This window comes from Centrocercus urophasianus, unplaced genomic scaffold (genome assembly GCF_019232065.1).
Source record: "Centrocercus urophasianus isolate 14NV4802_14NV808 unplaced genomic scaffold, USGS_Curo_1.0 seq_13, whole genome shotgun sequence".
Classification (NCBI taxonomy): domain Eukaryota; kingdom Metazoa; phylum Chordata; class Aves; order Galliformes; family Phasianidae; genus Centrocercus; species Centrocercus urophasianus.
This window is the reverse complement of record NW_024884475.1, coordinates 50,142,624-50,170,446: the sequence shown is the minus strand read 5'-3', so window position 1 is coordinate 50,170,446 and position 27,823 is coordinate 50,142,624. Positions and strand designations below refer to the sequence as shown.

Here is a 27,823-nt window from a genome sequence, read left to right as displayed (position 1 = left end):
CGGTGCAAACTTCTTTGGATTTAACAGAAGTCGTATAGTTTGCACAGCACGGAAATTCATAGCTGTAAATTTGCTTTGCCTAAAATAGATCTTCCTAATTTGCTCTTTAGCTGCTATCATCAGCTGGATTCAGCACTTCTAGTCCTTCTTTCTGAGAATAAGCTTTCAATATTCTTAGCCCTGTCAGCCCTTCTCTTCACTTTAGTCAATTATCCACATTCAAGAAAAAACTTGTAAGTACGATTATGTATGCTTATATACAGATGAGGTCTTAGTGCCAGTTAGAAGGATATAGATAAATGATTTGCTGTCACTACTGGGAGAAACCATTACCTACTGCTAGCTAAGATTGAAGGAGTCATAAAGCTCAATAAAGCAGCTTTTCAATTCTCTAGGATATGTAGAGGAAAACTCTACTTATTCTTCCAGGTAATCTCTGTTCTTCTAGCAAAAGTGACTTAGTTTTTAAAACTTAAGCTTGTTTGTGAGTTTGGTACAGTCCCTGCAAGGTTCTGAGGGCCCCCACTAATGCTTTGTCCTCCCTCAAACTGATGATATCTTCTGTTCACTTGTACAGTAGTTCAGTTTGCCAGTATGCTATTTTATGCCAGGGTAAGCACTAAAAATGTTTGGGATGAGTTTATTTAGTTTCTGAACTATATTAGTAACTTCCTCTAATCTGAGAATTAATGGGCATTAGTCAGTTCCTTGCCTATTTTACAATTGTACTAATTCCCTAGAGTAATAGTTGACCTAGTATTTGTCTGTCACTATTAATATTTATTACTAATTTGGCCTTGATTTAGAACTGGATTCTCTAACTCTTCCAGGGTTATTCTAAAATCCTGGTAACTATTAATAATAACATAATATCATGTTGGCACTTCTCATAACTTCATAGGCATGTTTTAATCATTAGAATTCCCTACACCCAGGTATACACTTGGATTACTTTTAAAGCTTTCTACTTGCAAGAGCTTTTTATTATACTTCATATCAATGGAAAATGTCTCAATCTGTGCCTGCCCCTGCACAGAAAAAGCCCCTACAATAAAAACAAAAACAAAAAAAAAGTTAAATTAATATTTCATTACTGTAGTGGTGGTTGCTGAGAACTGTCAGAGAGCATTCCTTACAAAAACTGATGATTATTTTCCTTCATGGTAATATATAATACAAATGGCTGTCTTTCAGGTGTGTGTGAAAGGGCCAAATGTATTCCTTGGCTATTTGAAAGATCCTGAAAAAACAGCAGAAGCTCTGGACAAAGATGGTTGGCTTCATACAGGAGATATTGGGAAATGGCTGCCAGTAAGTCAATGTATATAGCTGTAAGGTATTTCTGTGGCTATTAGCAATAACTTAACAATTTTAAAATATATATGTATTAATACAGTGAATTAAAAAACAAATACATAACCTTATAAGGAGAATTGTTACGTATGAAACAAATCTGTATATCTGGGGCTAAATATAATAAAAATAATGTGAACCTGAGACTGTTTCTAGTTCAGGTTAGATGGGTGCAGAGCTTCTTTTAACCTTAGTTTGACAGTGCTCTCCTGTGGTGTCTGATAATAGCTTCTGTCAATAAACTGTCTTGAATCAGGCACAGCATTTAAGGTCATGTTAAGACAAAGCCTCAGTAGTATTGTTTCTGATCCTTTCTTGAAAGCTTAATAAAAGGCACTTATTTCTGAAATAGAAATAAGTAGAGGCAAACTCTTGTTCATATACTTGAATTCTGGCATTATGTGATCTGCTGTGATGCATTGTGTAGACTGGTTATCACTTGAAGTGCCTTTTCTGAGTGGAAATTGTTTTTGTCAACAGAATGGTACATTGAAGATCATTGACCGGAAAAAACACATATTTAAACTAGCCCAGGGAGAGTACATAGCTCCAGAGAAGATAGAAAATGTGTATCTGAGAAGTGAAGCACTTGCTCAAGTGTTTGTCTATGGAGAGAGTTTGCAGGTAGGCATTCTTCTGGTAATTTTAAAAAAAGAAGTTAAATGCAAGAGAGAGATGGTAGAAAAGGGTTTTCCTTTCTTTTTTCCTTTCTTCCTTCCTCCCTACCCCGACTTTGAGATTAGTCTTTACACTTCCAGTAGGATCACAGAATGGTTTGAGTTGGAAGGAACCTTTCAAGATGATGTAGGCCACCTTTCTCTTTGCTATGGTCAGGGACATCTTCTACTAGACCAGACTGCCCAAAGCCCCATCCAACCTCACTTTGAACACTTCTAGTGTTTGGGCATCCACAGCTTCTCTGGGCAGCCTGTCCTAGTGTCTCTGTTTAGTGTTGCACACTTCAGCTCTCAATTCACTTTGGATTCCACCCGTTACAGAATATGCTTCTGGATCTAGTTTCAGACCAGGTAGTAGAAATGGATTAATTTAACTGATTACTAAGCACTATATATAACCTGCCAACAGTGTATGTGGAAACTTCTAAGAAAAAAGTTTCATTGTTAAAACTGCCACCCAAAACCAGGCAGAAAACCAGTAAGAAGCATTTAGGAACCAGTGTCGCTTTGTTTGAAATGAATAAATAAAACAGGAAAAAAAAAAAAGGCACTTAAATTTCTTTATAGGCCTTCTTAATAGCTGTTGTGGTACCTGATCCTGAGACTTTGTGCAAGTGGGCCAAGAAAAAAGGAATTGAAGGCTCATATGAAAAGTTATGCAAAAACAAGGTGAGTAAATAAGTAAACAGCTAGCTATTCAGCATCAACTTTTTTTGAGCTGTACAATGTATTCTTGTATCCACAGGATGTCAAAAAGCACATCCTAGAAGACATGGTGAGAGTTGGCAAAGAATCTGGTTTGAAGTCATTCGAACAGGTAAGATGCTGATTAGACTTGAGCATCTAATTCTTTAAACAATCTGTAACAATATAGTCAGACTAAGAACTGGCTTTAATTTGCATTTGGAAATATTTTAAAGTAATACGCTTTTTTATGGTGACTCTATTAAAGGTCTTGTGTGTTCCAAAGAATGTAGCTTGGTTACTAGCTGTTTGTTTTCCAGGTTAAAGACATTATCATGCACACAGAAATGTTTTCTATTGAAAATGGCCTGCTGACACCAACACTGAAGGCAAAGAGACCAGAACTACGGAAATATTTCCAGTCACAGATAGATGAACTCTATGCTAATACCAAAATGTAACGGTGGATTGAGTAAAGTGGCACACATCTGATGTCTACTATTGGTCGTCATATCTGTAATTTGACTACAGTGATTATAGGGAAGGAAACTGTGCAATCATAAACTTGTACAAAAATGGGATGGGTACTTGCCATAGGAACATTGAAGAAATGGAACACTGCCTTACTGTCAAGTTGTGTTGCATACTGTTTTTATGGTGACCTACAATTTCCAAAAAGAGCCTTAACTATAAATGGTAACTATATATAAGTTATTTAAGACTTCATTGGCCAAAAATGGGACTCTCCTTAAACAAGGAGCGAAGATTTTCTTATTGCCAGCATGTTTGCTGTCTGCAGTGTACCTTGCAGTTCTCAGTTCAAAAAAGAATTTGGCAGGTTTGAAAATGCCTCTACGTATATTGCTGCCTCAGGAGGATTACTTAGTCTGTTGGGGGGAGGGGAGAGAGAACCCGCCAATATACAACCTTACAGTTATATAGCTGATATTGCATCTTAATTGGTCCTAATGTTAACTGGGGTGAGGCAAGGGTTTCTTCCCTTCTATATCTACAGCCAGTTCTGAGGCTTACTTCTGTAAGGTAGAAGTCAGGACTCCGTACTAAGGAGACTGATTAATACAGGTTCAGGCTAAGCTTGCATTTGGTGACTCTGCACTAGTCGTGTAGATACAGTTAATTCAGCAAGTGCAGCCTTTGCTGCATTAACACAATTTCAGAGTACTGCCTGTCCAGTTAGTGGGCAGATTCTAACTCTGGCAAGAACACTAGAGATCTAGAAATAAAAGTGATCTAAGAGGCTGGGCTATGCTGACAGTCAGGTAAGTATTCCACCTGTACTAGTCACTTGTTTCCCCATGAATGAATGTGGATTTAAAATGTGTTTTGAAAAAGTGCCAGGTCCTCTAAGCAGAACAGCTTCTGACATAACCTCCATTTTCTGTGCTTTGTGTATGAGCCACTGAGTATTCTTCATGGAATAGCAAAATAGGTCAGGTAGAATGTTTTTTGCCTGATGCTTTGCAGTAATTGGAAGTATTCAGATGTGCCAATGAACAGTGTTGGCACTGAATGGGTATTTGTTCAGGGATAAGAAACAAATTCCCAGATAAACTACAGAACTATTTACCCTTTGTTTCAGAAATCAGCAGAAATAAGCCTTATGACAACATAAGTCTTTTGCTACCCTTAACAGAGTTGGTTTTGCATTAGAACTCATTACTGTTTTTTGAAAACATGGATATATGTAAGATACAAGCACAACAAGGTTTGCACTAAGATTTGTGTGATTGTAATGCACTACTCTGTAGCATAATTTCATACCTGTGTGCAGTTAAGGTACACGAATCCAAGTCAACTGTTAGAGCAGTAGTTTGTTACATTGGAATTCAAATGTTTGCTTAGTGTTGGCTATTTCTATGTTTTATAAAACCAAAATAATTTTCAAAACCAATGAAGGAAACCAAAATAAATACTTCTGCATTTCAACTCAGTGAAGTGTTTCTTTAATCAAGTGGATATGCTGCTGACGGACAAGCTGAGGGACAATCAGAAGAAATTCTGATGAGCTGTAAAACTTTGTTACTACAACTGTACTTAACATAGTACAAGATAAATGCTGTCTGTAGATGCTTTGTTTGGAAGGTGAATCTGCTTAAATCTGCTTTGATCTGTTATTTATGTGCAAGTTCTTGACCAATGTCCGTAAGAAAGATATCATTTTGCAACTTGCCCCATCAGTATTCCTTAAATATTTTTTTTTTTTTTTTTTTGCCATCAGTATAGTCTTTGACACATGATGCACTTAGCACTGTAATTTAAGTGAAATCTGTAGCTTTACCAACCTTAAACTACTTTTGGGTGGTTGGTATCGTTGTTCCCTTGTGTGTATTTATCTCCACTTTCACTGTGCATATACTGTGTATCTAGCTTTAATCTGGGGAGCAATTGGAAAGAGTTAATGGGCAAATCATGCAAACCATGGTAGGTGAAGTGTCACCAAGATTATGTTTATAGCTGTTCCTATGCTACTGTCCATAACCATCTGTATGTTCTTTATGAATTCTTCCCCCACTGAAGGAACTCTAAAGTTCCTTTTTGCAACAAATTCTGTACTGTGTTCAAATATGTGCCTGTTGCTTGGACAGACAGTGTAGTTTTACCATATTTCATGACGAAAATAGCTTAAGGAGCTGAGTCTATGGTTTATTTTTCTCACCCTGTAAGAAAGAGCTTTCTGTGGGAGCCAAGCAGCACTATCGTCTGTACTATTGCTTGTTGCCTAAGGCTTATGGTCTACCAAATGGAGCTTTGTTGCTATACCCAGGGAATTCTGAGTATAGAGATTTCCTATTAATACTAATGTGATACTATGAGTTCTGGCTGAAAGTGTATGGCTGCAGGAGAGCATCAGCGGGGCTGTGTGCCACTGCAGGGAGCTGATTTGTGCGGATTGAAGGCAGCCAGTAACTGGGGGTGCTGGGGGGGGGGGGAGGGGGGGTTGTTAATAAAGAGGGATTCTTCCCGAAAATGTTAACAGCAGAAACAGGACGAGAGAGAACATTGCCGGAGGACTGTGACTGGGTAACGATGAGCTTCCAGCCAGCACCGAACAACACGGGATTTGCCGCTCCGGTTGGATGGCATTTGTGACGACGCGTTGAAAGGACAGCTCTAAATTACCGCGGAAACGGGGGCAACGGGCGGCACTGAGGGCGGGCAGGGCTCCCTTCCCGCCAATCCCCTCGCTGCAACTTCCCGCGGCGGGGAGGGACGCCTCAGCCGCTCGCGCTTCCGCTTCCGGCGGTGCTCGCGGCTGCTTTGAATCGCGGCGGCGCGGCCGTTGGGCGCTGTGAGGTGAAGCGAGGCCTCTGGCTGCTCGTTTGAAGACGAGGAAAGCGCATCTGTATTCAGGGCTGTTCTTCGGTAGCTCTGTATTCGACTGTATGTTTAGCGGTTTAGTAAGATGTCTTCTAAGAAAAGAACGAAGAGAAATCGTACTGAAGATGAATTCAAGGTAAAATTCTCCACTCTGAACTTAATCCTGTGTTGCTTTACTGTACGCTTGTGTCTTTGATTCCTGCTGAGCAGTGCTTCCTGTCAGTTCCTCTCCTTATGCACAAACGTCTGAGAAAATTTCACCCCGTGTTTGTGGGTGAACGGAACGGTTACAGACACCTAATGAGCAGATGCCCTTCCCTTTCTGTTTGAGTTGTTCTGTGGAATACTTAACTTACGAACTAATTCTAACCTCTATACGAAGCTGCACTAGAACTCTTCATTTTTAGATTAAAAAGCAGTCAGTTGGACAAACCAGGAATGTTGTGTGAATATAGAGACGAAAGGAGATGCTTTAATGCCTGAAAAGGAAAAGGCTACAGGTCATAGAAAGTTAGTATCAGACAGCTCTAAGATTACTAGGTGCGTGTGCTTGGCTTTATAAAATAAGATAAACTATGTGCTACATACAAGTCATAGTAACGTGCCATAGAATGGCATCGTTTGGAGGGGACCTTAAAGCCCTCCTAACCCCTGGCATGGGCTGGGTGCCCCCCACCAGCTCAGGCTGCCCAGGGCTCATCCAACTGCGAGCATCTCCAGGTACGGGACATCCACAGCTCTGGGTAGCAGTGCCAGTGCCTCACCGCCCTCTGAGTAAAGAATTTCTGCCTAACGTCTAACCTAACTCAGCAGTATACACTGATGTTATACCATTGCTTCCCCTAGGGAATAAGCATAATAAAAGGGGAAAAAAGTATGCTCCGAATGTTTTATTTTGTAGGCTAGTAGTCAAAGCAGTCCATGTTAAATTAATTTCTAATAAAAAAATCTTGAAATTCTTTGTCTTATTTAGTCTGTCGTACATTCAGTCAGTGGGATGACAGCTGTTAATTTTGTGCCCTACCAGGAGCACAAAGGCAGTTCTCATCCTCGCCGGAAATTTCTTCTTCCTGAGGATCCTGATGTCTCAAGAATATCAAAGGTTGCAGGTGTAAACCAACTTGAGGAGCTTTGTGATTCATTTGGTTAGTATGAACTTGAATGTCTGATTTTCATCAGCTAAATATCTCAATGTTTACATAAGAAACAGCGCTGCTTTGTCTGGGGGAGGAGGGGAGGAGGGAAGAATTCAGAGAAAGTAGTCAGATTAATATATTTAAGACTGATACAAGCTATAGCAAAGAAAGACTTTAAATAAAACTCTAAACCTTTGTCTATTCTGTACTGCGTGTACATATGTATTTGCTGAGCTTTCATGCACCTTCACTTTCAGTTTGTAGAGAAATAAAGTTCTAGCAACATTTAGGTTGGAAAAGACCTTCAAGATCATTAAGTCTTAGTCCACTGCTAAGCCCCGTCCCTGGGTACCACATCTGCTTGTCTTGTAAATCCCTCTAGATAGCAACCAGAGGGGATAGCAACTCCACCTGCTCCCTGAGCAGCCCCTTCCAGTGCCTGACCACTCCTTCCGTGAAGAAACCATTCCTGACTTCCAATATGAAGCTGCCCCGTGCAACTTGAGGCCATTGCCTCACATCCTGTGACTTGTCTCCTGAGAAAAAGATACCAACGCTGTCTTTCTGCAGAGCAATGAGGTCCTCTCAGCCTCCTTTCCTCCAGACTAAGCAGCACCGGTTCCTTCAGCCACTCCTTGTAGGCCTTGTTTTCCAGGCCCTACCAACAGCAGATATGAGTATAGACACTGAAACTTTTGATTACACATACCTTTCATAACCTCCAAATGTGCTTTTAACAAGTATAGCTAGAGTGAGCAAACATCAGAAATTCTAAATGCTGAATGATAGACAGTGCTAATGTACCTGTATTTGTCTCAACAGGTAGGAACAATTTTATACAGCTTGTTTTCTGTTCTTTGCAGATCAGCCTTTGCACAGTACTGCTTTAGATGCTTATGGAGAGGAGCAGTCAGAAAATGAATCATCTAGTCGTGTTCCAGCTCCACAAAGGACAAATGTGGAAAGAAGGTCTGGTGGAAAAATTAATTGCCAGCATTTAATTTTTCTTTTTTTAGATTAAATGGAGAAAACTTTCTATTTGTCTGGTTTCTCTAACTGCTTGTTAGACATACTTAAAATCTCCCAGATGGGAAGAAAAAAAAAGAGTAAGAAAAGCAAGGAAGGTAAATAAATAAATTAGCCTGCCTTTTACTGGCAGTATGTTGACTTAAATAGTTACTGGATTATTTTTTTTAGAGAAAAGAATGCCTTTGTGAGGTAACTTGTCCATTAAATCTTGGTGTCAAAGTTTGAGAAGCGGTGAAATGGTAACAACAGGTTAACAAGTAAAAATCTGTTAAACTGTATGCAACAAGAAAAATAACTTAGAGCACCTTTTAATATGAGTTTTAGTACTGTTCTTGTCTGTTAATGCTGGTTTGGTGCCAGCCTTAGTTCAGTGAAGGTGTGATTTGAAGGAATTACCCAGACAGTACTTGTGAGGGTACGCATTGCTCTTTTATTTCCCCCTCAGCCCTCCAGTCCCGAAAGGACTTCTTCATTCCTTCTAAAACATACTAAGTAATAGCTTTCTCACTGGTTCAAAGTTTCTCCTGAAAACACGATGGCTATTCCTGTGGTTGATTAGAAATGATTTCAAAACTTTTGTGAGCTTTTCTGTAGAGGGATCAGGATTCTGCCCCCTGTATATGCCATTGGAACCTTTTAGTGTTATTTATTTAAAGCAGTCAAACTGCACACAGCAGTACAAAATGTTCCCCAAAGATTTTGTTGATTGTATCTGGAAAATAACTACTCTTCCTCGGTGTGTGGTTGGTTTACATGTGGGTATTTTTCTTTTATTCTAGTGAAAAGATGCACTTGAAGATGCCTGAGGGCGGCTTTCACAAGTTCAACCAGAGTGGTTCTGTACATGAGTCCCGTAAGGAGAATCTGGTAGGGAGAAAGATGTGCAAGCATATTGGTCAGTTTGAGTTTAGCTTTGTGCCATGCCTGCACTGTATAATGGCAGGGAAGGAAGACCTTTCCTTTGCTTTTTTTAATACTTAGTTGTGTACCAAATAAGCAAATCTACTCATTCCTGTGGGATGGCCAAGTGTTAGGTGAACTTCTTAAACCTGCACTGCTCACGTCAGTGGGGGATGTAAAAGCCAGGGTCCTGTAGTCCATTTTATTGCTCATTTGGGAATATGTGACTTTCACTTTTTGAATTTTTCGAGGAGTTTAATTATATCTAGAATATATTTTTTCAAGTGCCGTGCTACATAATGTATAAATTACTTATTCTTGTTTGGTACTGAAGAGCACACGTGGGAGAATTGAATTTTTTGCTGATAAAATGAATTTTGAAAACGTGTTAGAATTAGATTAAAGCCAATTGATTTTGAATGAATGTTTTTCCATGCTCAGACCTGAATTGGTGCAAAATACTTTTGGCCAGCTTAGCTTCTGGGGGCTATGGAAGGTACCCACCTTCCCACAGACTTGAGAAAGTAGACCTATGGTAGAAGAAGCTGTGGAGTGGTTTGTGTACAAGCTTTTCACGTACTGAAATTAATTGGGATTATTGAGATATGTGTTGTAAAATTCAGGACCTAAGTTAAACTTTCATCAGTAAGCTGCACATATGAAGAACTGCTGTAGGATTGCTGTTGTGTGACAGAAAAGCATTCAGAATCAGAAAATAATTGGGACAGATGTAGGTGAAAAGGTGAGAAGGAGCTGTTGATCAGAGAACTGGTGCCTGTTGGTTGGCACAGGTTGGTGCCTGTGCTGAACTGAGGGGCTTTAAGCTGTGTGCAGCATTCTTCCTGCCAGTACCTGTTGTGTACCTGCTTTGTGCAGCCAGGTAGCTGCATAGTCACTGTGCTGTGAGTCTGGTGAAACAGACCTAAGTAAATGGTACCAACATTTCTGTCATGAGGTGCTGAAATACTTCCCTGCATTCTGCTTAATTACTATCTTTCAGAATTTCAAACGAGCACACCTAGGTTCTTAATCTATTTCTGTATATTGCAGAACGCTCCAAGTGCTACTCGATCTGAGGTGAAAAAGAAGGGACCTTCAAAGAAGAGCACACCAGGTTCTTCTGGTAAAGCAGACCTTTCAAAACTTTTGTATAGCTTTTCCTCATTCAAGATCAATACTTCTCCCTAACTCAATGGTTTTGATTTCTGGTATGTAGCAGCATGCTCGCTTTTCTGGGAGGTTCCAGTTTTAATCTGGGTCTGAACACTCTTTAGCAATGGATAAGTTGAGGAGCTGGTGTGCCACACAATTCTGATTTCTGTGGTTTGCATCTCTGGACTTGTCTATTCCTAACTGGAGGGATAGAGCAGAGGTGGTTTGCTTTACTCTTTGCTTGTACTTGGTTTCCTTTAGAGAGAAACTTGGGTCCCTGGGTATGGAGCTGTAATGTGCCCCAGTGGATCTCTTGGTCTTGGTGCCTGGAGCACACAGGGTTCCCCAGATTTATATCAAGGATATAATGTAAAGACCCATGAGACAGGGAGCTTCAAGACTGTGGTATTTTTTGGTAGGGAGAAACTTTCCCAGGGGCATCTTGTACTTGAATGTAATGGATTATAGTTCCAAGGAAGCTAGGTTTACATTTAGATGTGCATGAAGAAACTTAAATTTTTTTTATAGAAGTCATCAATATTGTTATTTCAAAGTTTAAAGGAAGATATTGTTATACCTTCCGTGTTTCAGAAGTAGCTATCAGTAGAAAATTGATACAAATATGATATAGCAATTCGTGACTCTTTGAGTAATGCAGGCTCTCCAAACTCAGGCTGATAGTTCTTTGCAGCCAGCAGTGTTTTTGGCACTGTGTAGTTTATCAGTTGGTGCAATTAATGGACTTTCTTGAAGTGATGAAGAATAAGTAATAAGATCATATGATTGATCATTCAAATCTTTGTGTTCTCTGATGATTTTATGGTTTCCCAAAATTATCATAATTGCTCAGCCTAAAACATGGAATTAATTAATATTTTCCTTATAAAATTTTTATATTTAAATGTTCTTAATTCTTAATGCTGGGTACAATAACTTCTTTTATTTCAGAGCGTGTACCTGAATTGTATAATGCTTGTCTTTATTGTGCTGTTTCAGTTAGCAGCCCATCTTCTGTACCTCTTTGGTGTCCCAATGAGCTGAAAAGATCATCCAGAGATATCACAGAACTGGATGTTGTTCTGGCTGAATTTGAAAAGATAGCAGCAAACTATAGGTAAACATTCTGCTTTCATTTGACTGAATGCTCAGAGGAGTATAAATAAATAATGTGCTTTTCTGCTAGTGGACTGACCCTAAAGTAATGCAGCATTAGTTACATTCTGGTATTGTTTTAATGATTGGTAGGTTTCTCTGACGCTTTTTTGCATGTGATCCTGGGAATTTGGAGTTTTTCCAAATATAAGAACAGCACATCTGAGTAGATGTTCTCCAGTGTAGAAATTAAGTTATTGCTAGCACGTGAATGATTTGCAGCTGCTTGTGCTACTAGCTGTTTAACATTGGGTTGTACTTGTATTCACAAGAATATATCTGGATTTCTCCTTCACTAAAACAAATGAGTTGTGTTTTATCCCTCTGACTTCTCCAGACAAAGCATAGAATCCAAGGCGTGCAGAAAAGCTATCAGTGCCTTCTGTTCAGCTTTTGAGGACCAAGTCACTGATCTTGTAAGTACACAGTAAGGAAGAAAGTGGTTATGGTTATAGAGCTGTGTGCTACACTGCAATATGTATTTTCATTGTAGTGAAAATGCTGATGGCTTTACGTTGTCCCTTAAAAGCTTACTTCTTGATACTTTACATTTTCTCTCTCTCATCAGGTTGAATTAAATGAAAGCATGGGTACTTGTATGTTATGACTTGTTGCCTCTGTGCTGACCTTGATAAGAATTGCGTTTAGACAATATTGCTGTCATGGAAACACCTTGCAAAACTGCCAGTTTTTGAGAATAGGGAAGCATCTAATAATCTTGAAGTTAGTGCCATAGTTAAAACATTGTGCAGTAAAACTGGAGAGCTGTACAATTTGACTGAGGAAATTTGACAGTTATGGAAAATGCTTTAAAAGCCCACAGGCCCTGTTGTAGTTACTCCTGTGTGTAACAGCCTGGCTAAAGCCTTTAACAACTTAATGAAAACCGTTGTTTTTGAGTGTAGTGTGAATATATCTATCAAAAAAATCCCACCAAACTACTAGCTTGGAAGACTAATAATTAATCTCACTAATTACAGCTAGTAAAATGAAGTCAGACTTTGTTGTGATGAATAAAATGTATGAGTACTACAATCATAGTCCTAAGTGATTCACTGGAAGAAGCAGGTTTAAAATGACTAGATTAATACATTTCCTGTAAAGTAATAGAAAAAATAGCATAGGCAGTGTTACACAGTGGAGTAATGCTAATTGGTGCAAGGTGATTAATGGTGTGCAACAGTCTTCCTCTGGCATGGGGGAAGAGTTGATAAACAACTGAGATACCTGTCATATTCTTTTGGAACAGTGTTTTAGTGAATAGTTTCTTGGTGTGATTGCAAAGTAATTCTTACAACAATGTTTTTAGGAGTATAGAGATGAAATCCAGATTCGTCACTAATGTTCTCTTCTTCCACAGATAATAGAAGTCCAGGAACTAAAGAATATAAAGAAAAAAAATGCTAAGGTAATTACATGTCTGAAATACATGCTATCACTGAAATTACAGCATGCAGAGGTGATGTTGAAAAATCAGACAGTAGGGTGGAAGAAATACTTGACAAAAAAAATGTACTGTACTACAGAAACGAGCACAAATGCAGCATGAAGAACCCTAGAACATTTGGAGGAAGGGACTGAAGTAGCATGGTAGAATGCAAACTGCATGCATGTACTGTTGGACTGCAGACATACATTAGGACATGCATGGTTTTCATGCATGTGAACTACTCCGTGTTTCTTAAATGCTCACTTATTTTCAGCAAGCACTGGTGAACCCTCTGGAAAACCAATGAAATATCACCTTCCAGAAACATAAATTAATGTAAAATTCAGAAGAAAGCAGCAAAAACCTATGGGAATAGCACTGGATTGTTTACATAACAGAAGTCGAAGGGAGATACGTTCTCTTAGTGCATGCAAGATTTTTGTTCAGAGAAGGCAGTTCCTCTGTTTGCATTTGAAATGCAAAACAAGAAATACAGCCAGGTGGAGAAACCAGCGTAGGAGCAGAGAACTGTGGAGTGGTTTCATCAGGATAGAGATGAATGCCCCCACAGCAGGGAGACTTAAGAGCAAGTTAGGCACTATCTTCTAATGATATATTATAGCTACAGTTGGTCTCTCACATGAGAAGTGTCTGTAGAACTTTCTGCCTTTGGACCTTGTAATTCTAAGTGTGAAAGGGCAGTTGGACCAAACAGAAGATTGAAATTTGTTCTCTTTCCTGAATATCTCTTTCTATTTAATGATTAAGCAACTTAGCCTACTTAACAGCTGCAAGCAGTGTGCACCGATTAACCTCTTCAGCAAACTTTTTGATGGCTAAATAGCTTTTAACAAGAAGAGATTATATTCTGACAGGTAGCAATTAATGTGTTAAGGATGAAAAGCAATTTGAGCTCATACAGTAAACTACTCTGTAAAAACAAAAATTTTAGTATGCATCCAGCATTCACAGTTGTTTTGTTTCCTTATTTTGAGCTTTATACATTTGTTTCAACTCAAGCTTGCAGCTCAAAAATGTAAGTTTTTAGAGAATTTTAAAAAGCATCTATTAAAGAAAGCTTTGTTATGCTTAATTTCATAGTTCCAGCAGCCATACTGAATGACATGCACTAGAGTCTCAAAGAAAAAAAAGCCTTCAGTGTTTGAGTTGTTTGCCTGTGAAGTCTCAAACAAGTTCAAAGTGTTTCCTCATTTGTTACAGGTGGTGGCAGACATCAACAAGAAAAGGCAGCAACTGATGCAAGTCAGAGAAAAGCTAAGTAGGTGCGTTCCTGATAACGCACAATAGCAGCCTGAAAAGCTGGAGGAGGCTACTTTGTGGTTTGTTTTTTTAATCTGAAGTAAAAGCAACTTTTACGTTTTATTTTGGTGAAACTCTAATTCTGTTCTGTACTGCTTTGTGTTTTTACGGAAGCTTTGGGTAACCCTTCCCTGTTTCAGACTGCTAGATAGAGTAATTCTTGCAGTGTTCTCTCTTATGTTACTGTAGTTGCAGGGGTGGTACTTCAGATAGTATGTTTCTAAGAAAACCCTGTTACAATTGGAATAGTAAGTCATGAAGCGAAGACAGTGCAGAATTTGTTTTGATAGTACGAGAATTTGATGTCTCTAGCCCCTCTCGTGGGTTGAAAGCCGTCTTCACATTTCTTATTTGTTGTGTTTTAATCATTTGATCATTTTAAGAAAGCCTTTCTGAGGCAATACTGAAATGAAAATGGCTGTTGGGTGTTCTGTTGCTGGAGTGCTGATCATGCTTCAAACATCATGTAATAGATTGAGTCCTTCAGCTTTCTTAGGCAGAGGAGTATCTCGTTTATAGCTCCTGAGTATGCTTCAGCATAGGCCCAGAACACCTCAGCCTGCAAGCTGGTGTCTGCAGAAGCAGGTTGCATATTTAAGCAACATCAGAGGCACAGAAGTGCTTAAGAGATTCGCTGTGTTGTCAGACTTGATGGTAAAGTGTGGAAAAATGTGAGAACTTAAAAGGTGAAGGGTTTTTTTGTTCTTGTGGATTTGGACCTGTACTCCAATTGAAGTAATCCACCTATTTTTCTGTTTAAATAGTACGTTATTCTAACCTATGCTTCATATTTCGGATCAACTTTTTCCTTAATTCTTTTGCAGAGGAAATGCATTCACAATTCCTCATGTCATAAATATTCAGATATAGTGATCAAAGCATGATCTTTTTCAGAACTGAACCACAACTGATAAAACTACGAAAAGAATATGATGAGGTGGAGGAGAGGAAATCTTCCTTGAGGCAAGTAGTTCAATTCCTTGCTGATTTAAAGGAACTACAGCACGACTACTTGAATTACAGAGAAGAAAACCCAAGAAAGAAAGTGGCAGTGAGTACATATTTCTGCGTGTTTTCGAACTGTTCTGGATCAGCCTCCCTTCTGGAGGCTTTTTCTTCTGGACAGACATGCATTTCTACTTACATTTGACTTACATTACATAGCAGTATTCTGATAAAAACACTTCTGTGGAACCAACTTGCGAGTCATTGCTGTATCAGCATCTCGCTCTTTTCTTCTCTCGTGTTTAGAAACTGACATATTTGAGAGAAAATTGATCCCCCCATTTCTATGTCCAAAAATTAAAGAGCACGTAAACATAACTGTTATCCTCAGGTCTAGCATTTTTTTAATAGAAACTATAGGAATATTAAGAGTGAGAAGTAGGTAACCAATTTTTGCTCGTTCAATGTTAGGGAAGGCTCTGGTACTGACATACATGTTCTATAATGTGGTTAATGGTTGGTAAAAACAGCACTTGTCTTTTGTGACCAGATTAGCTTCTCATTAGTCTTAGATCTCTGTCCCCTCTTACTGTGGCTGTCCTCGTGACCCGGTGTGCTAATCTGTGGACAGTGCTAGGTGCCTGCTGTATATAGAAGAGCAGGAAACCTGCTCTTTTAGAAGACTGTCTAGCTCGGCTATTCTTTGCTTTTAGAAGTTATATTGCACTATTTCAGATAGAGGAAAAATAAATACAGATAGGTATGTGACTTTTAATTCTTGGGGAGAAAAAAAACACCAAACATTGCCCTGTAACTTCTTCCTTCACAACAGTACGGAACTTCCAGCTTACCTGCTCTTCTGGTGGAGTCACAGAGAATTCTACAAGCAGAAAGACACTTTCAGAATATTAATAGGAAACTGGAATATGCCCTGGAGGTACAGAGAGGGAAGTTATCTAAGGAACATTAAGCTCTTTTAATAGGCTTTTTGACAATAATTGATCATTATTGTAATGGACTGTGCTTTGCTTGGCGAATTGTTGTTGGTCTTTGGTGTTTAAAAGAAGTCAGCGACTTCATCAGATAGTATCTTTGTATGGTAGAATAGCTTGCCTAAGAACTTAATTCAGAATGAAATAACAATTCCAGTTAATACAGTAAAACTTCCTGTACTCTGTCAACAACACTTGTTTTTTTTAATCCTTGGTTATTTAAGTGATGTGATCTTAAATAATATGTACCTTAAAGAGGGAATGCACTGACGTTGGATGAACCAGTGACAGACAAATCTCTTTATTAAATCTGTATCAGAAAAAAGTAGTTTTCTTCCATGTCTGGAAGTGAAGAAATTTACTATTTGGCTTATTGGTAGAAGTTGAACAAACAGCTAAGAAAACAGAAATTGTAAGGCAGTAAGCCTTCAAAGTGCTAAATGTCTTGAAGCAGCCTTCATGAGGAGTTTCCAGCCCAGTCTTCTTCAGCCCCTGTGATCTCTTTACACCCATTTAATGTGTTCTCAGGGTTGCTTGTTTTTAGCAGTTACTAGCTTTATTGTCTAACAGCTCTAGAAAAGTGCTTTTGAACTACGTCACAGTATCTTTCACTGAAGGCATGTGATACCCACGCTGTATTAAAGCAAGCTTTGTTGCTACTAGTCTGTTTGCTAGCTAAGTCCATGGTTAGCTGTCTTCTTTGTTACAAGTGTCTTGTTTCCATGACAATTCCAAAAGAACTTCATCAGGAATTTCTTCTGTGTTGTAACCCAGACTATCATCTGCTGCTTCTGCTAGCTCCACATCTTCAGCGCTTTCTACCAAATAGGCATCATCACTTGCACTGTCCCACTGAGTGTCTTGAGATGTGTTGTCTTCTCGAGAGGCTGGGCTATCTGACAGATCTGCTGGGTTGGAATGTGATGTTACTTTTTCTTCTGTGTTCTCATGTTCATCTGTTACCTTATGATCTTCCTCCTTTTAGAAACAAGAACGTTCTTTATTCCATATTTCTAACTGAACTCTTGCAACTGTTACATATAATGAATGCTACAGAAAGCTGACCAACAAGTTTCCAAGGAGTTAATTTATAGCCACACTACCCCATGGAAGCCTGTTTTAATACCAATAGGAATGCGTTAGTTTTCAGCAAACTAAAAATAGTGTATTGTATATAGGTTTTTTGCTAAAGAAGGCTTAGCTTTTAGCATGTTGATAAGACAAAACACATACCTCTATGAAAAGGGAAGACAAACATATCCTAGGTGGCAATGGAAGACCTAAAATCAAAGATAAGGTGTTTAATTAAAATTAAGATTCCAAAGAGTGTTAAATACAATGGCTTGGCAAACAAAATACATACTTTGTGATTTGAAGTTTTTTTCCCTGCAGACCGGATCGTGGCACTTCTGATACCAAACTTCCTTTTTTAGATCTACCAGAATCCTACAAATGAAATAATAATTTTGGTTTTTACTAACATTATGTAAAGGAAATAAATATACACGGCTTTGAAACTCTGACACTGAAGGAACACGTTTTGTTTGTCCACAAACTACTGATAATGATTTCACACTGACATGTGGCTCTTACATCACAAAGTAAATTTAAGAGGAGAATTGTATCCTGACAGAGTAAGAGGGCAGAAATTTTAACAGGTGATGAGAATTTAAATATTTTCATAGAATTGCAGCTGAGCAGAAAAATATGTAATAGATCTGATCTGAAGTGAAAACTGAATAGTTAAAGATCATACATGATGTTGTTACTTCTGTGGGCTCTTCCAATATTTTCACACCAACGGTAACCAGAAATATCATAAACGAGTATTTCTTCCCCTGAGAAATAATTCCATTGCCTTATCCCTGAAAAAGAAAATTACTTTTTTAAAAATAGTGCTGCTGAATATTCATCTGGAAATAATGGCACAGTCGTTACCTCCTTGCACCCCGTCTTTATTAATCAAAGAACGAACAAAACAATCAATCTCTGGATATGGTGAATCCTGATAGCCTTCCATGGACTCTGTTTAAAAAAAAAAAAGCCACATGCATAATGCTTCTGTAATTATAACATAGTGGTAATGTACTGTTACATGCTAGATAGATCATAGGCACAAATCCCACCCCTTCCTTTCATAAAAGCAGGGGTAAATCCAGTGATCATTTCCTGTAGAGCTTTCTTCTGATTTTAGTGAGGCATTCTGGTGCAAAAGGGTTGGAGAAAAGAGCCCTCTCAACTCGTGCTCTCACTGTGCTATTCTGGGTATCCAGCACTGCAACCACACGTGCAGTGGCAGCAAGCTGGTGCTTGGCATGGAATGGCAAGTAGAGACCTCTCCCCAACCACCATCAGCAAGAGATGGAGAACTGGAGCAGATCATGCCTGCTTGGGGACGAAGAGGGAAGGTAAGTGGCATCCAAGCACTGCAGAGTGCTGGAGGTGGTACAGATCATCCCTACTCTGCCTTCTGCAGAAATCTAGCTGAGGAAGAGCTCTCATACAAGCTATCAGGTGTGTAAGTCACAGCACATCTAACTTACATGTATATTTGTTTTTGTGCCCCTTCTCTATAGTGCAGAAAAGGCTTGCAGTACCTCTGGTGCTTCTGGTGGTTTTACTTCTTAAAAAAGCAGACATCTTTATTTCCTCTTCTGGAAAGCTAGATAGAATTCTTGTGTCATCTTTGGATCTGAATGAAAGAGAGAACGCAAAGGAAAATGTATGATTCTTGCAGCATAGCACACTATGATATAACACAGCACAGCATAAGAGAACAGCCCAGGGCAACCAGCTCTGGGTACCCTGCCTGAGCGGAGGGGTTGGCCCACAAGGCCTCCAGAGGCCCCTTCCATTCTTTTACCCCCCTATAATGCCTCTTACTGTCCCTGCAGCACTTTTGGACGCTTGCCTCTGATTGCTCAGCAGAGGGCAGGGTTTACTCCTTCAAAAAAGCCAAACTTGCCTGGCAGAAATCCCAGGAGCCAGCCATTTAGAGACTAATGGTACACATTCACAGAAATATTTGCTCTAGGTGTAATATTTGAGCATTTCGAAAAGTTTCAGCTTTATTTTTCTTTCCATTCTGTCTGCACTGAACTGCCCTTCCATATTGTTAATTATGAGCCAGCTGATTACAGAAGGCCAAATTCAATGCAGAAGAACTTCTCACCCATATTTATGACATTCAGCTGATTCTGTGATATAAATACAATATATGGTTTGTGCTATTGGGCTACTGGCATCAGTTCAGGAAAATGAACACTTAAGAAAATGGAAGCAACAAAAAACTTGTTTTCATGAAATTATTCACAGAGATACCATTTAGCCCTCTTTCAGTAACAGTATTTTACTGGGATCATCTTAAGCTACAAGTCACTGTAGGGCAAAACATACCTGAGGGTCAGGTTAGAAAGAAACAGTTTAGATTATTATGTGAGGTAGCAACCAATCTAAGGAAGTCTCTGTAACAAAGGGGAAATCTGGTGTGCAAGTAAACATGTACAAAAATCTTTTAATTTGTTAACATACTTTGGACACTTGAATGTAGGTTAAAAATGGAAACTGAGTCCCAAGATTTTTTTCTTCAAAGGCAGGGAATTCCAGGAAAAACAGCAGTGTAACAGTGTTCATGGATTACCTGCTTGTTCATAGCACTTGCTCATAAGTGCTGCAGGAGAAAAATCACTGAAATTGTATTTTAAAATATTTAAAATTCCACTGGAATTAAACCATTACCTAACGTTGCAGACCAAAGAGGAAAGAAAATATGCTTCCTCCAAAGAAATGTTCTCTTCGCAGTTAGGGACAAACTTGTTATCTTCTGCTATTGTCAGAATCACATTTTTTCCTGCTTTTGATGACTTATACATCCGGAAATTTCTGTTCCTTGTGTAAACTCCTACAGGAAAACAAGTACTTCATAAAATAACAGTGCTTGCTAGGATTTACTGTATATTTGTAAATAGAACAATTTTTCTGAGACCTAACTGAGGGTTTAAGGAATGGTTGAAAACTGAGTGGTTTCAGCTCACTTCTCACAGCAGAAACGTGGCCAATTAAGATTATGCAAACATAAATTCTTAAATCGTATGTAAGACACTCAGCATTTTCACACCAGCATCATTCTGACGTTATCATTGCGGAAGGTTTCTCTTCAAAATAAAACATGATTTCACAATAATTTTGTGAAATACCACTGAGAATACAAAGCTACAGTTATTTTAATCAGATGACGTCACACTTAGCAGACTTCCTGTGTTCTGCAGACACGACTTGTCTGAAGTGCGTATCAAGAAAATGGAATTCCAATCTCAAAACCAAACACAATTAAAAAGGTAAACATCACCTAATCTGTCTCAAGCTTTATCAGAGAGGTGGGGGCTTTAGTTGTGGATTGCATTTAATTTGCATGAAGGAAAAGGAACTAAAAACTCTGCAATGTCACATGCCTTTCTATCGTTGCAGCCTTGTGCTGTAACTCAGTACTCCAGGTAGTCTGGTTTAGCTTTCCAGTTTTGTGGTAAGATGGTGGCATAAATGTTAAAGATAGTTGATTTTGAGGACTAACATCAAATCCTTAAAAGGTGGATTGACAGACTGAACAGTCTGCTTTCCTTTAGTTTCCATTCTCTAACTAGTATCTCGAAGGAATTTTAGTTAGTAGATGTATAAAGTGATCCTGAATCAGTAATAAAGAAGCATAACAAAATACCAATTTTGGGATTATATTTCAACAGATCAGATGTACTCAAGATGTACTAAAGGCTAGCAATAGAAATGATCCTGTGTATTCCATTAGAAGAATTTGAAGTCAGAGGGGTTCTTCAGTGAAGTCTAAGAAAAAACACGATAATTCTTCAGACACATAAATCACTGCACAAAAGTGTGCAAAGCTATTTTCATTTCACTCAGGGTAAACACTCCAGATTATAAGGGTGGAGGCAATTTCCAACTTCAGTTTGACTATGGGTGTTGTGCTCCTAAAGATTATTAACATTTTAACGCCATGTATAGGCAAAGAACAGGTGGGGCATGAAGTGTCCAACCCTAATTTCTATTATTCTGTCATCAAAATCTAATAGCTGTCATTCCAAACAGAGGAAGACACCTCAATTCATATGTGTATAACAAAACAAAAGACCACACCCTTAATGCTTGCTCTATAATTAGGCAGTTTCTAATTCAACTGAAACGATAACAATATGTCCCCTTTCAATCAAATAGGAGCAGTAAGTCCTTTGGAAGAAAATCCATTAGAGCCACGTAGCGAGTATTTCTTCAAACTGTTGAACAAAGTAGTTCAATATAGTAAATATAAAAAGTTCCAAAGCCAAGAATCTGTGATTCCTTTGGAGCTTATGATTGTTGTTTGAGCATGGATAGTATTTGGTTTAAATTCTGAACGTTAAGAAAAAAACAAGAACAACCTTAACAATTCTGTTATCAAAGATTAAAGGTCTGATTGCTTAACTGTTGCTGCATCCTAAGCAGGTTTAAAAGCACTTCTTATACGTACCTAGATCCACAAAAAGTTGCTTGTCTCCTTCTTTGTTATTTACTATTAGAAAAGAAAATTCAGAGTTTTCTCCATGGTATGATGTTTCTGTTTCTTTTCTTTGGTCAGCAATGGCTGGCCAGCCTTTGGAGGCATCTGTGACTGCGGTGAAGTTTGTAAGAGAACCATCTAACTCAGCTGTTGGTGCAGAACACTGGAAAATATATCCTGTTCCCCCTTCTGCAATGGGAGCAGTGACGTTACTCTCCATTAACGTTATGGCAGGCTGCAAAATGGTTTTCACGAAGTTACCTTATAAACAAAACAAAACACAACTGTATGAGTCAAGAAAATCTTTATCACTCTTGTGCAAACATTTTCAGAACAGCCAAGATGGAAGTGGGTGCAGCTGTTTGGTTTTTTTTTATCTGCTGGATTTTGCAAGTCGTGGCTAGTGAATAAGGAACCAATGCTTGGCAAAAACTTATACCAATTTTTTTTTTTTTTTAAACACGAGAAAATAAGCAGTTTTGTGTGTGCATTAAATGTGTCATATGGCTGCTATCTTTCCCTTTGCAATATTACTGCAGGGAAACGAATTGCATTGGCAACCACCTCATTAGAAATAAAGAAAAATAATGAAACAAATGCATAGCCTGTCAGTGCAGTTTTCCAAGCCAAGATTCTGAACCAAATTCAGTCTCTGATAAAAGAGCAAAAATGAAACAACTGTCTTTTGTAACTTTCAAATATTTTCCCCTACCCATCACAACACCTGCACTGTTGCAGTTATTTCATGCTGCCAGTCAAGGCCGCATTTTTAAGACATCATTCTGTGCGTGACTCCTAACAAAATGCTTGAGAAATGGTATTATTGAAGATGAGGTCATTCATTTTCCAGAACAACAAACTATGATAAATTTAACAACATCTGAACAGGTCTTAAAAATATATTAGCTCTTTTAAGTTAAACATTAGACCGGAATCTTCCTGTCATGTTAAAGAATACGTATTTTTTAATGTAGTTTATGTGAAGTTATTTTATGAAACTGCATTCCTAGCTATTTCCTACCACAGAGCATTTTGCACCACGTATGAAGTTAGTTTTCAGAGGGGTTTATCAAGTGGGTTACTAAAATGCATTAATGAAAAGTCTGGATTGTAGTATTACTGGTAACACGCGTGACTTTAACTGACAGACTGCAATTATAAAATGCATTCACACCGTGACTACAATATTTGTTGAAAAGGCAAAGGCCTTGTTAACAAGAGCATATATAATTCTCTATACGTTTTAATCTGAAAGTAAACGTCAAGTTCACTTAACAGTCGAGAGACAAAACTCTTTGCTAATGAGCTAGAATAAATAGCTTAAGCTTCTACTGAAAGAACTGACTAACACAATTTAGTTATTGGGATCACAGGCTAAAATTTCTGTCATACCAAATTATTTATCATCCATGTATTACATAAGAATTTTCTAGTGGCGCAGGAATTAAAGACCATACTTTTGAAATAAACACTGCAGTGATCCTATCCAGCTCCTTTGTGTTTGTTGCTGTTGCTATGGCGTCACGTAAGAAGTAACTGTTCTGGGTCACATTTGGGAATGGCAGCCAATATCCTAAGCAAGTTGCTAGTAAATTCAACAGTCTGCTTACTTTGCCAAGTGAGCTACTCCTCAAAGTTTTAGTGACACAGATTCCAGTGCTCCTAAGAATTATAAATGGTTCTGAGACAATCCTGACGTGGCAAATTTTTTTGTGTGTTGGAATTGCTCTATCCCAGGAAATCCCAACTTCCATCAATTAAAATTGCTTTCAGCTTTCTCTGAACCATGTTTATATGCACCAGTGGCTTGAAGCCATCTTTGTCTTGGCTTTCTGATGCTGTGCGGAGCCCAAACCAGTTATATTTACAGCCAGCAGCCTTAACTTTATTTTCTTTTTATTATCCTTTCATTAATCTGAAAATTAACTAATTATTGTAAAATAATTTTCAAGCCAAATAACAGTCCTGCCAGTAGTTTTATAAGTAAACAGAAACACAAGTTATGATTTTACAAAAACAAATGATAATTACAGAAAAAGCAAGTAAAAGATGAGTTGAGGAATAATGGCACTTAAATAGCAATAGTCTTCTTTCTGAGATGATGTTTGTTTCCACATACATATTAAAAAAATAAATATTTGAATGTGAGATGGCACTGTAAAGAGGCAAAACCTTACCGTTTACTTCTAGCGGAAGGGAAAAGGGGAAAAGAACACACTTACCAACATGAATGTTATCCTTAAATACAGTCTTGCAGGGTAGGAATATTAAGTGCCGACTAAATTTTTCATCAGTACTGGAATCTAAGTTCAAGACATCTCTGGCTGAGCAGTTAACGTCATACAGTTCTTTTAACTTCTGGCTGACAAGCTGAAAATTATATGGACATCAGTTTGGCTATTTTCTCTAGGATTTTTAAAGCAGAGTCTGTGAAATCTAACACAAATGCAGATTCTGGTGTTTTTTTACCTGTCTTTCTCTCGTTTTGTGGGTACAATTAATTAACTCAATATACAAAAATGGGACTCCATGTTTGGTACATATTGTACCTTTTTAATTGAGCAAATCACTAGCAGCGATAAGTTGAGCAGTTTTTCAGGTCAAAATCTAATGTAGTGCCTCTATCCTCATTCCCCCCCTGGCCGCCCCCAAAACAGTTCACACCCACAGCTATGCACACCCACTACAATCTAAACATTTTTAGGACTGGGATTCAGAATTGACAGGTCTGGAAGCTTAACTTATAGCATCTCATGTCCCCCCAGCAAATCCAAAGATCTCTTCCTAACCTTAGAAATCTCTAGATTTCAGAACTTATCTACAGTGGAGTACAGCCTTCCAGATTCTATGTCAGCTAAAGCTTATTTACAAAGGAATGGCCTCAATCATCTTTCTTTCCATTCTAGCTAGAGACACATAAGCATCAGAAGTCTTACAAATAAACAGCCGCTGACAGAGATGTTGTGTTACGATGGAACATAAGACATTCTAAGAGCCTGCTTTATTTCTCATTTTGCAGTTGCTCTGGGTCTCATTTTCCAATCAAATTTGCAATAGAACAAAAATTTGCAATATTTAATAGAATTGGCAGTTGGCAAACATATTTAACTTTAGGCATCAAAACTGATGAGTGCAGTCACCTGATTTTCTCTACATCGTTATCTAAATCAACTACAACGAAGTGCCTAAAAGCAGGAGGATTTCGTCTGAGCTTTGATGTGACTGCACCCGTTAGCATAGGGAATGATCTGAAGAATATTCAAACGGAACTTTTATTGATGCTATTCTGAAGAATAACTAAAACACTCATCCACTTTTACAGCTTTGAAGTGCCAGAGCACATAAAACAATCTGCACGCAAATTCATAACAGTAAACCTACAGCGAATACAAGTGTTCTGACAACCATCATGCTCTAGCACGAAGCAGGCAACCTGAGCAGTAATTAAAATCTACTTTTCACTTCATTAAAAGTACCCACTAACTCTCTAGTTCTTCACTTTACTACAGAACAATCAAGATGAAATGCTAAATACTTTGATTTTATATTAAACCAAAACCAAACTCCCATTAGTCTACAGCATGACTGTGTTCCAGTTTACCTCAATTAGCTTTGCAACCATATCCTTGCCATCGGCACCAGGATTTGCTGCTTTGTAGAACTCCAAATCAAAATAAAGCTTGCAAGCATCTTTTTCAGGAATTACTTCGTAGCAATGCATAAGACTTGTTTTATAACCTTTGCTAAGGAAAAACAAAAACAGATCACAACCTCTCATGATAAACATTATAGATGTTTATACTCATCAAATGCAAGCACGAATCCCACAAGTCCTAAACATTCTTTTATTCTTTAGTCAACCACTCATATTCAAACCAGTACTGGCTCTTTAACACTTTGAAAACAAATGTAACTAACTTCAGAAAGTTTACTGATATTTGTCTGGTCTAGAATGAGTTTAAGTTTGGAAAGTATTTCCTTTCCCATTCACATCCCCCCAAATCTTACAGTATGTGCTATCAGCAGAAATGGTGCTGAGAATTTAAGGAATGATGGAAACTACAGAAAAAAAAACCTTATCATTCATATGTTTTAAGCACAAAAAAGGGGTAGTTACATAGATCTTTTCTTTCAACTAAATTAAATATTAAGAAAAATCTTGTTTTTAAATTGAGAAAAAAACCCTCAAGTCTACAGTTCATACAAACATTGACTCTTAGTTGTCTTTTGCTTTAAAACCAGGTATTTTAATGTAAAACAAAAATTACAAAAAAATGTTCAGCACATGATCCAATTCCATATCTGAAACTACATCATGCAAAAGCAAGACAGTTGGTAATTGGATGTTTATACTAATGCCAATTCAGGTTGAAATAGGACTAATCATTGAGAGATGTTTGTGTCACTTGTTGACAAGATCCCTAAAGAAAGCTGACAGTCAAATCTACTGTTTTAACTTCAGTGAGTGGAATCCTTAATTCACAGGAAATAATGGCCGACTTCAACTCAAAGGAAAATGGAAAACCACTGTAGAATAGATAGATTTGTCACTATTAAGATTATTCCTATGACCAAGATCAAACCTTAGTCGTCCCATTACAGTTCTGTGACACTTCACCAGTAAAGTATAGAGTACTTTTTTCAAATACTTACGTGTAATAATGCCAGAGCTCTTTATATGTAGTCACGAGGTAAAACCTCTGTCCATTTTGTGTGTTCTTTTCCAAGGCAAATACATGAACATCCTTTTAAAACATAAACAGAATTATTTATTTATTAAAAAAAAAATAATCAGAAGGCATCAGAAGTTCCTATTCAACATTCATTTTTTGGTCAAAAGGTAGTGAACACAAGGAAATTCTAAGTATAGATCACTTATCCTTTTTCAACAGAAGTAGCATCTGTTTTTAATTAACGTCATCCTAATTTTATTTACATGAGTGAAAACAAGAAGCTTTTCTTTGCTGTGCATCAATATAAATTCTGTAGGTCCTTTTTTCCTGATCAAGGAAGTGCAACTGCCTGTAATTGGAGGAAGGCCAGTGTCCTGACAGGACATCACTGACATGATGGCAGCATATGGCTTTAGACCCTATGTCATTTAGATCCACAAAAATGGAAATCTGAAACCAAAACCAAAACATCACCACAGCTGATACAGTCAAAGTACATTCAGGAAAGTGAGACAATCAGGATTACTTGAACACGTAATGCAGTGGAGGAAAATGATATGTTGCATTATCTTTCTTTAGAAGCAGCAATTTGAAAAGTATTAAATGCAGAGAACTGGAAAAGATACATTTTGCGTAATATATTTATTTGGATCATTACTTCACAGCATCTGATCTTGTTGCCCTGATGGTAGAAGAGAGTTGTAATGTTTGTCTTTTTGTCTCTGACTCTTGTCGTTCCCTTTTTCTTCCTCAGTTTTGCTTCTTTTCCTACGCAACTCTCACTTCCTTCCCATTCTTCTGCCAAACCTGAAAGCTTCCTTCTCTTCAGAGAGAAGATATGATCACTACAAGATTACCAAAAGCTATTGTTCCTATTAGAGGTTAAATCCAGGTATCAATTCTTATGTTCCAAGTAGTACTTCTTAGAGCTATCTCCAAAAAAATTAAAATAACAATATATCAGGTCTGCAAAAAAGGGGATCTTGCAATGTGATGAAGATTTTGTTGTTCACCAAGTTTTTCAGTCAAGTTCAACCTGGGAAGCACCAAAGAGCAGAGATATTCACTAACGATTTACCTCCTTGCAGGTTTTCACAAATCTGAAAGCTTCAGCCTGCCGACAAAATATTTTCCAAACACGGGATGGCTGAAAAGGTTTGGACAGCCTTGGTTTATAAACTGTAGGAATAGGGTTTCTTTCATAGTAAGACGCTAGTTCTTCAACTTTCTTCACTCTTTCTTCCCATTTTCTCTTCATTTGTCCTAAAGCAACTACAAACAGATCATTATCAATTTTTGTGATTCACTTCTAACTTCTTTGGTACTCATCATTGCTTTTGATTCTTTCTCTTGTTGAGCATACTTTATTTAATGACTAGAAATAGACAATGCTCTGAATCAACACCTAACCTTGCCTATGAGTCTGCTTTCAACATTAAATACTTTCAGACAGTTTTGGAAAATGATTTATTTTCCTATTAATATCATCAAAGA

The 27,823-nt window shown here is 38.0% G+C and overlaps 3 protein-coding genes across 5 annotated transcripts in view; 2 read left to right on the top strand and 1 right to left on the bottom strand.

The window, feature by feature from the left end:
- Positions 1–4,661, top strand: part of ACSL1 (acyl-CoA synthetase long chain family member 1) — a 35,245-nt gene extending 30,584 nt beyond the window's left edge. The window contains exons 18-22 of the mRNA XM_042812471.1: positions 1,195–1,311; positions 1,834–1,977; positions 2,598–2,699; positions 2,776–2,847; positions 3,035–4,661. Of these exons, the coding sequence (XP_042668405.1) occupies positions 1,195–1,311; positions 1,834–1,977; positions 2,598–2,699; positions 2,776–2,847; positions 3,035–3,175 (576 nt within the window). The 3' untranslated portion in view covers positions 3,176–4,661. The remainder of the gene's footprint in view (positions 1–1,194; positions 1,312–1,833; positions 1,978–2,597; positions 2,700–2,775; positions 2,848–3,034) is intronic.
- Positions 4,662–5,977: 1,316 nt separating this feature from the next.
- CENPU (centromere protein U) lies at positions 5,978–17,625 on the top strand. Its single transcript, XM_042812751.1, has 11 exons — positions 5,978–6,189; positions 7,081–7,198; positions 8,053–8,158; positions 8,998–9,085; positions 10,169–10,241; positions 11,267–11,384; positions 11,760–11,838; positions 12,783–12,830; positions 14,073–14,134; positions 15,066–15,222; positions 15,949–17,625. Exons 1-11 carry the CDS (start codon positions 6,139–6,141, stop codon positions 16,084–16,086), a joined length of 1,038 nt encoding a protein of 345 aa, XP_042668685.1. The 5' UTR covers positions 5,978–6,138; the 3' UTR covers positions 16,087–17,625.
- Positions 16,386–27,823, bottom strand: part of PRIMPOL (primase and DNA directed polymerase) — a 14,345-nt gene continuing 2,907 nt past the window's right edge. For 2 of the 3 annotated variants that reach the window (XM_042812747.1, XM_042812749.1), the window contains exons 2-13: positions 27,408–27,601; positions 26,310–26,401; positions 25,258–25,399; positions 23,879–24,026; positions 21,627–21,917; positions 19,847–20,009; positions 18,706–18,800; positions 18,047–18,133; positions 17,865–17,973; positions 17,472–17,554; positions 17,342–17,388; positions 16,386–17,086 (exon numbers count right to left, since the gene is read on the bottom strand). In XM_042812747.1, coding sequence (XP_042668681.1) covers positions 16,796–17,086; positions 17,342–17,388; positions 17,472–17,554; positions 17,865–17,973; positions 18,047–18,133; positions 18,706–18,800; positions 19,847–20,009; positions 21,627–21,917; positions 23,879–24,026; positions 25,258–25,399; positions 26,310–26,401; positions 27,408–27,587 — 1,728 coding nt within the window. In that variant the 5' untranslated portion in view covers positions 27,588–27,601 and the 3' untranslated portion in view covers positions 16,386–16,795. Of the gene's footprint in view, positions 17,087–17,341; positions 17,389–17,471; positions 17,555–17,864; positions 17,974–18,046; positions 18,134–18,705; positions 18,801–19,846; positions 20,010–21,626; positions 21,918–23,878; positions 24,027–25,257; positions 25,400–26,309; positions 26,402–27,407; positions 27,602–27,823 lie in introns of those variants that run through there. The other variant, XM_042812750.1, reaches the window with a different exon arrangement.

Coding starts and splice junctions, on each gene's coding strand:
- CENPU (XM_042812751.1), top strand. CDS start 6,139: ATGTCTTCTAAGAAAAGAACGAAGAGAAATCGTACTGAAGATGAATTC. Junction 6,190..7,080: donor GTACTGAAGATGAATTCAAG/GTAAAATTCTCC, acceptor GTGCCCTACCAG/GAGCACAAAGGCAGTTCTCA. Junction 11,385..11,759: donor AAGATAGCAGCAAACTATAG/GTAAACATTCTG, acceptor TGACTTCTCCAG/ACAAAGCATAGAATCCAAGG.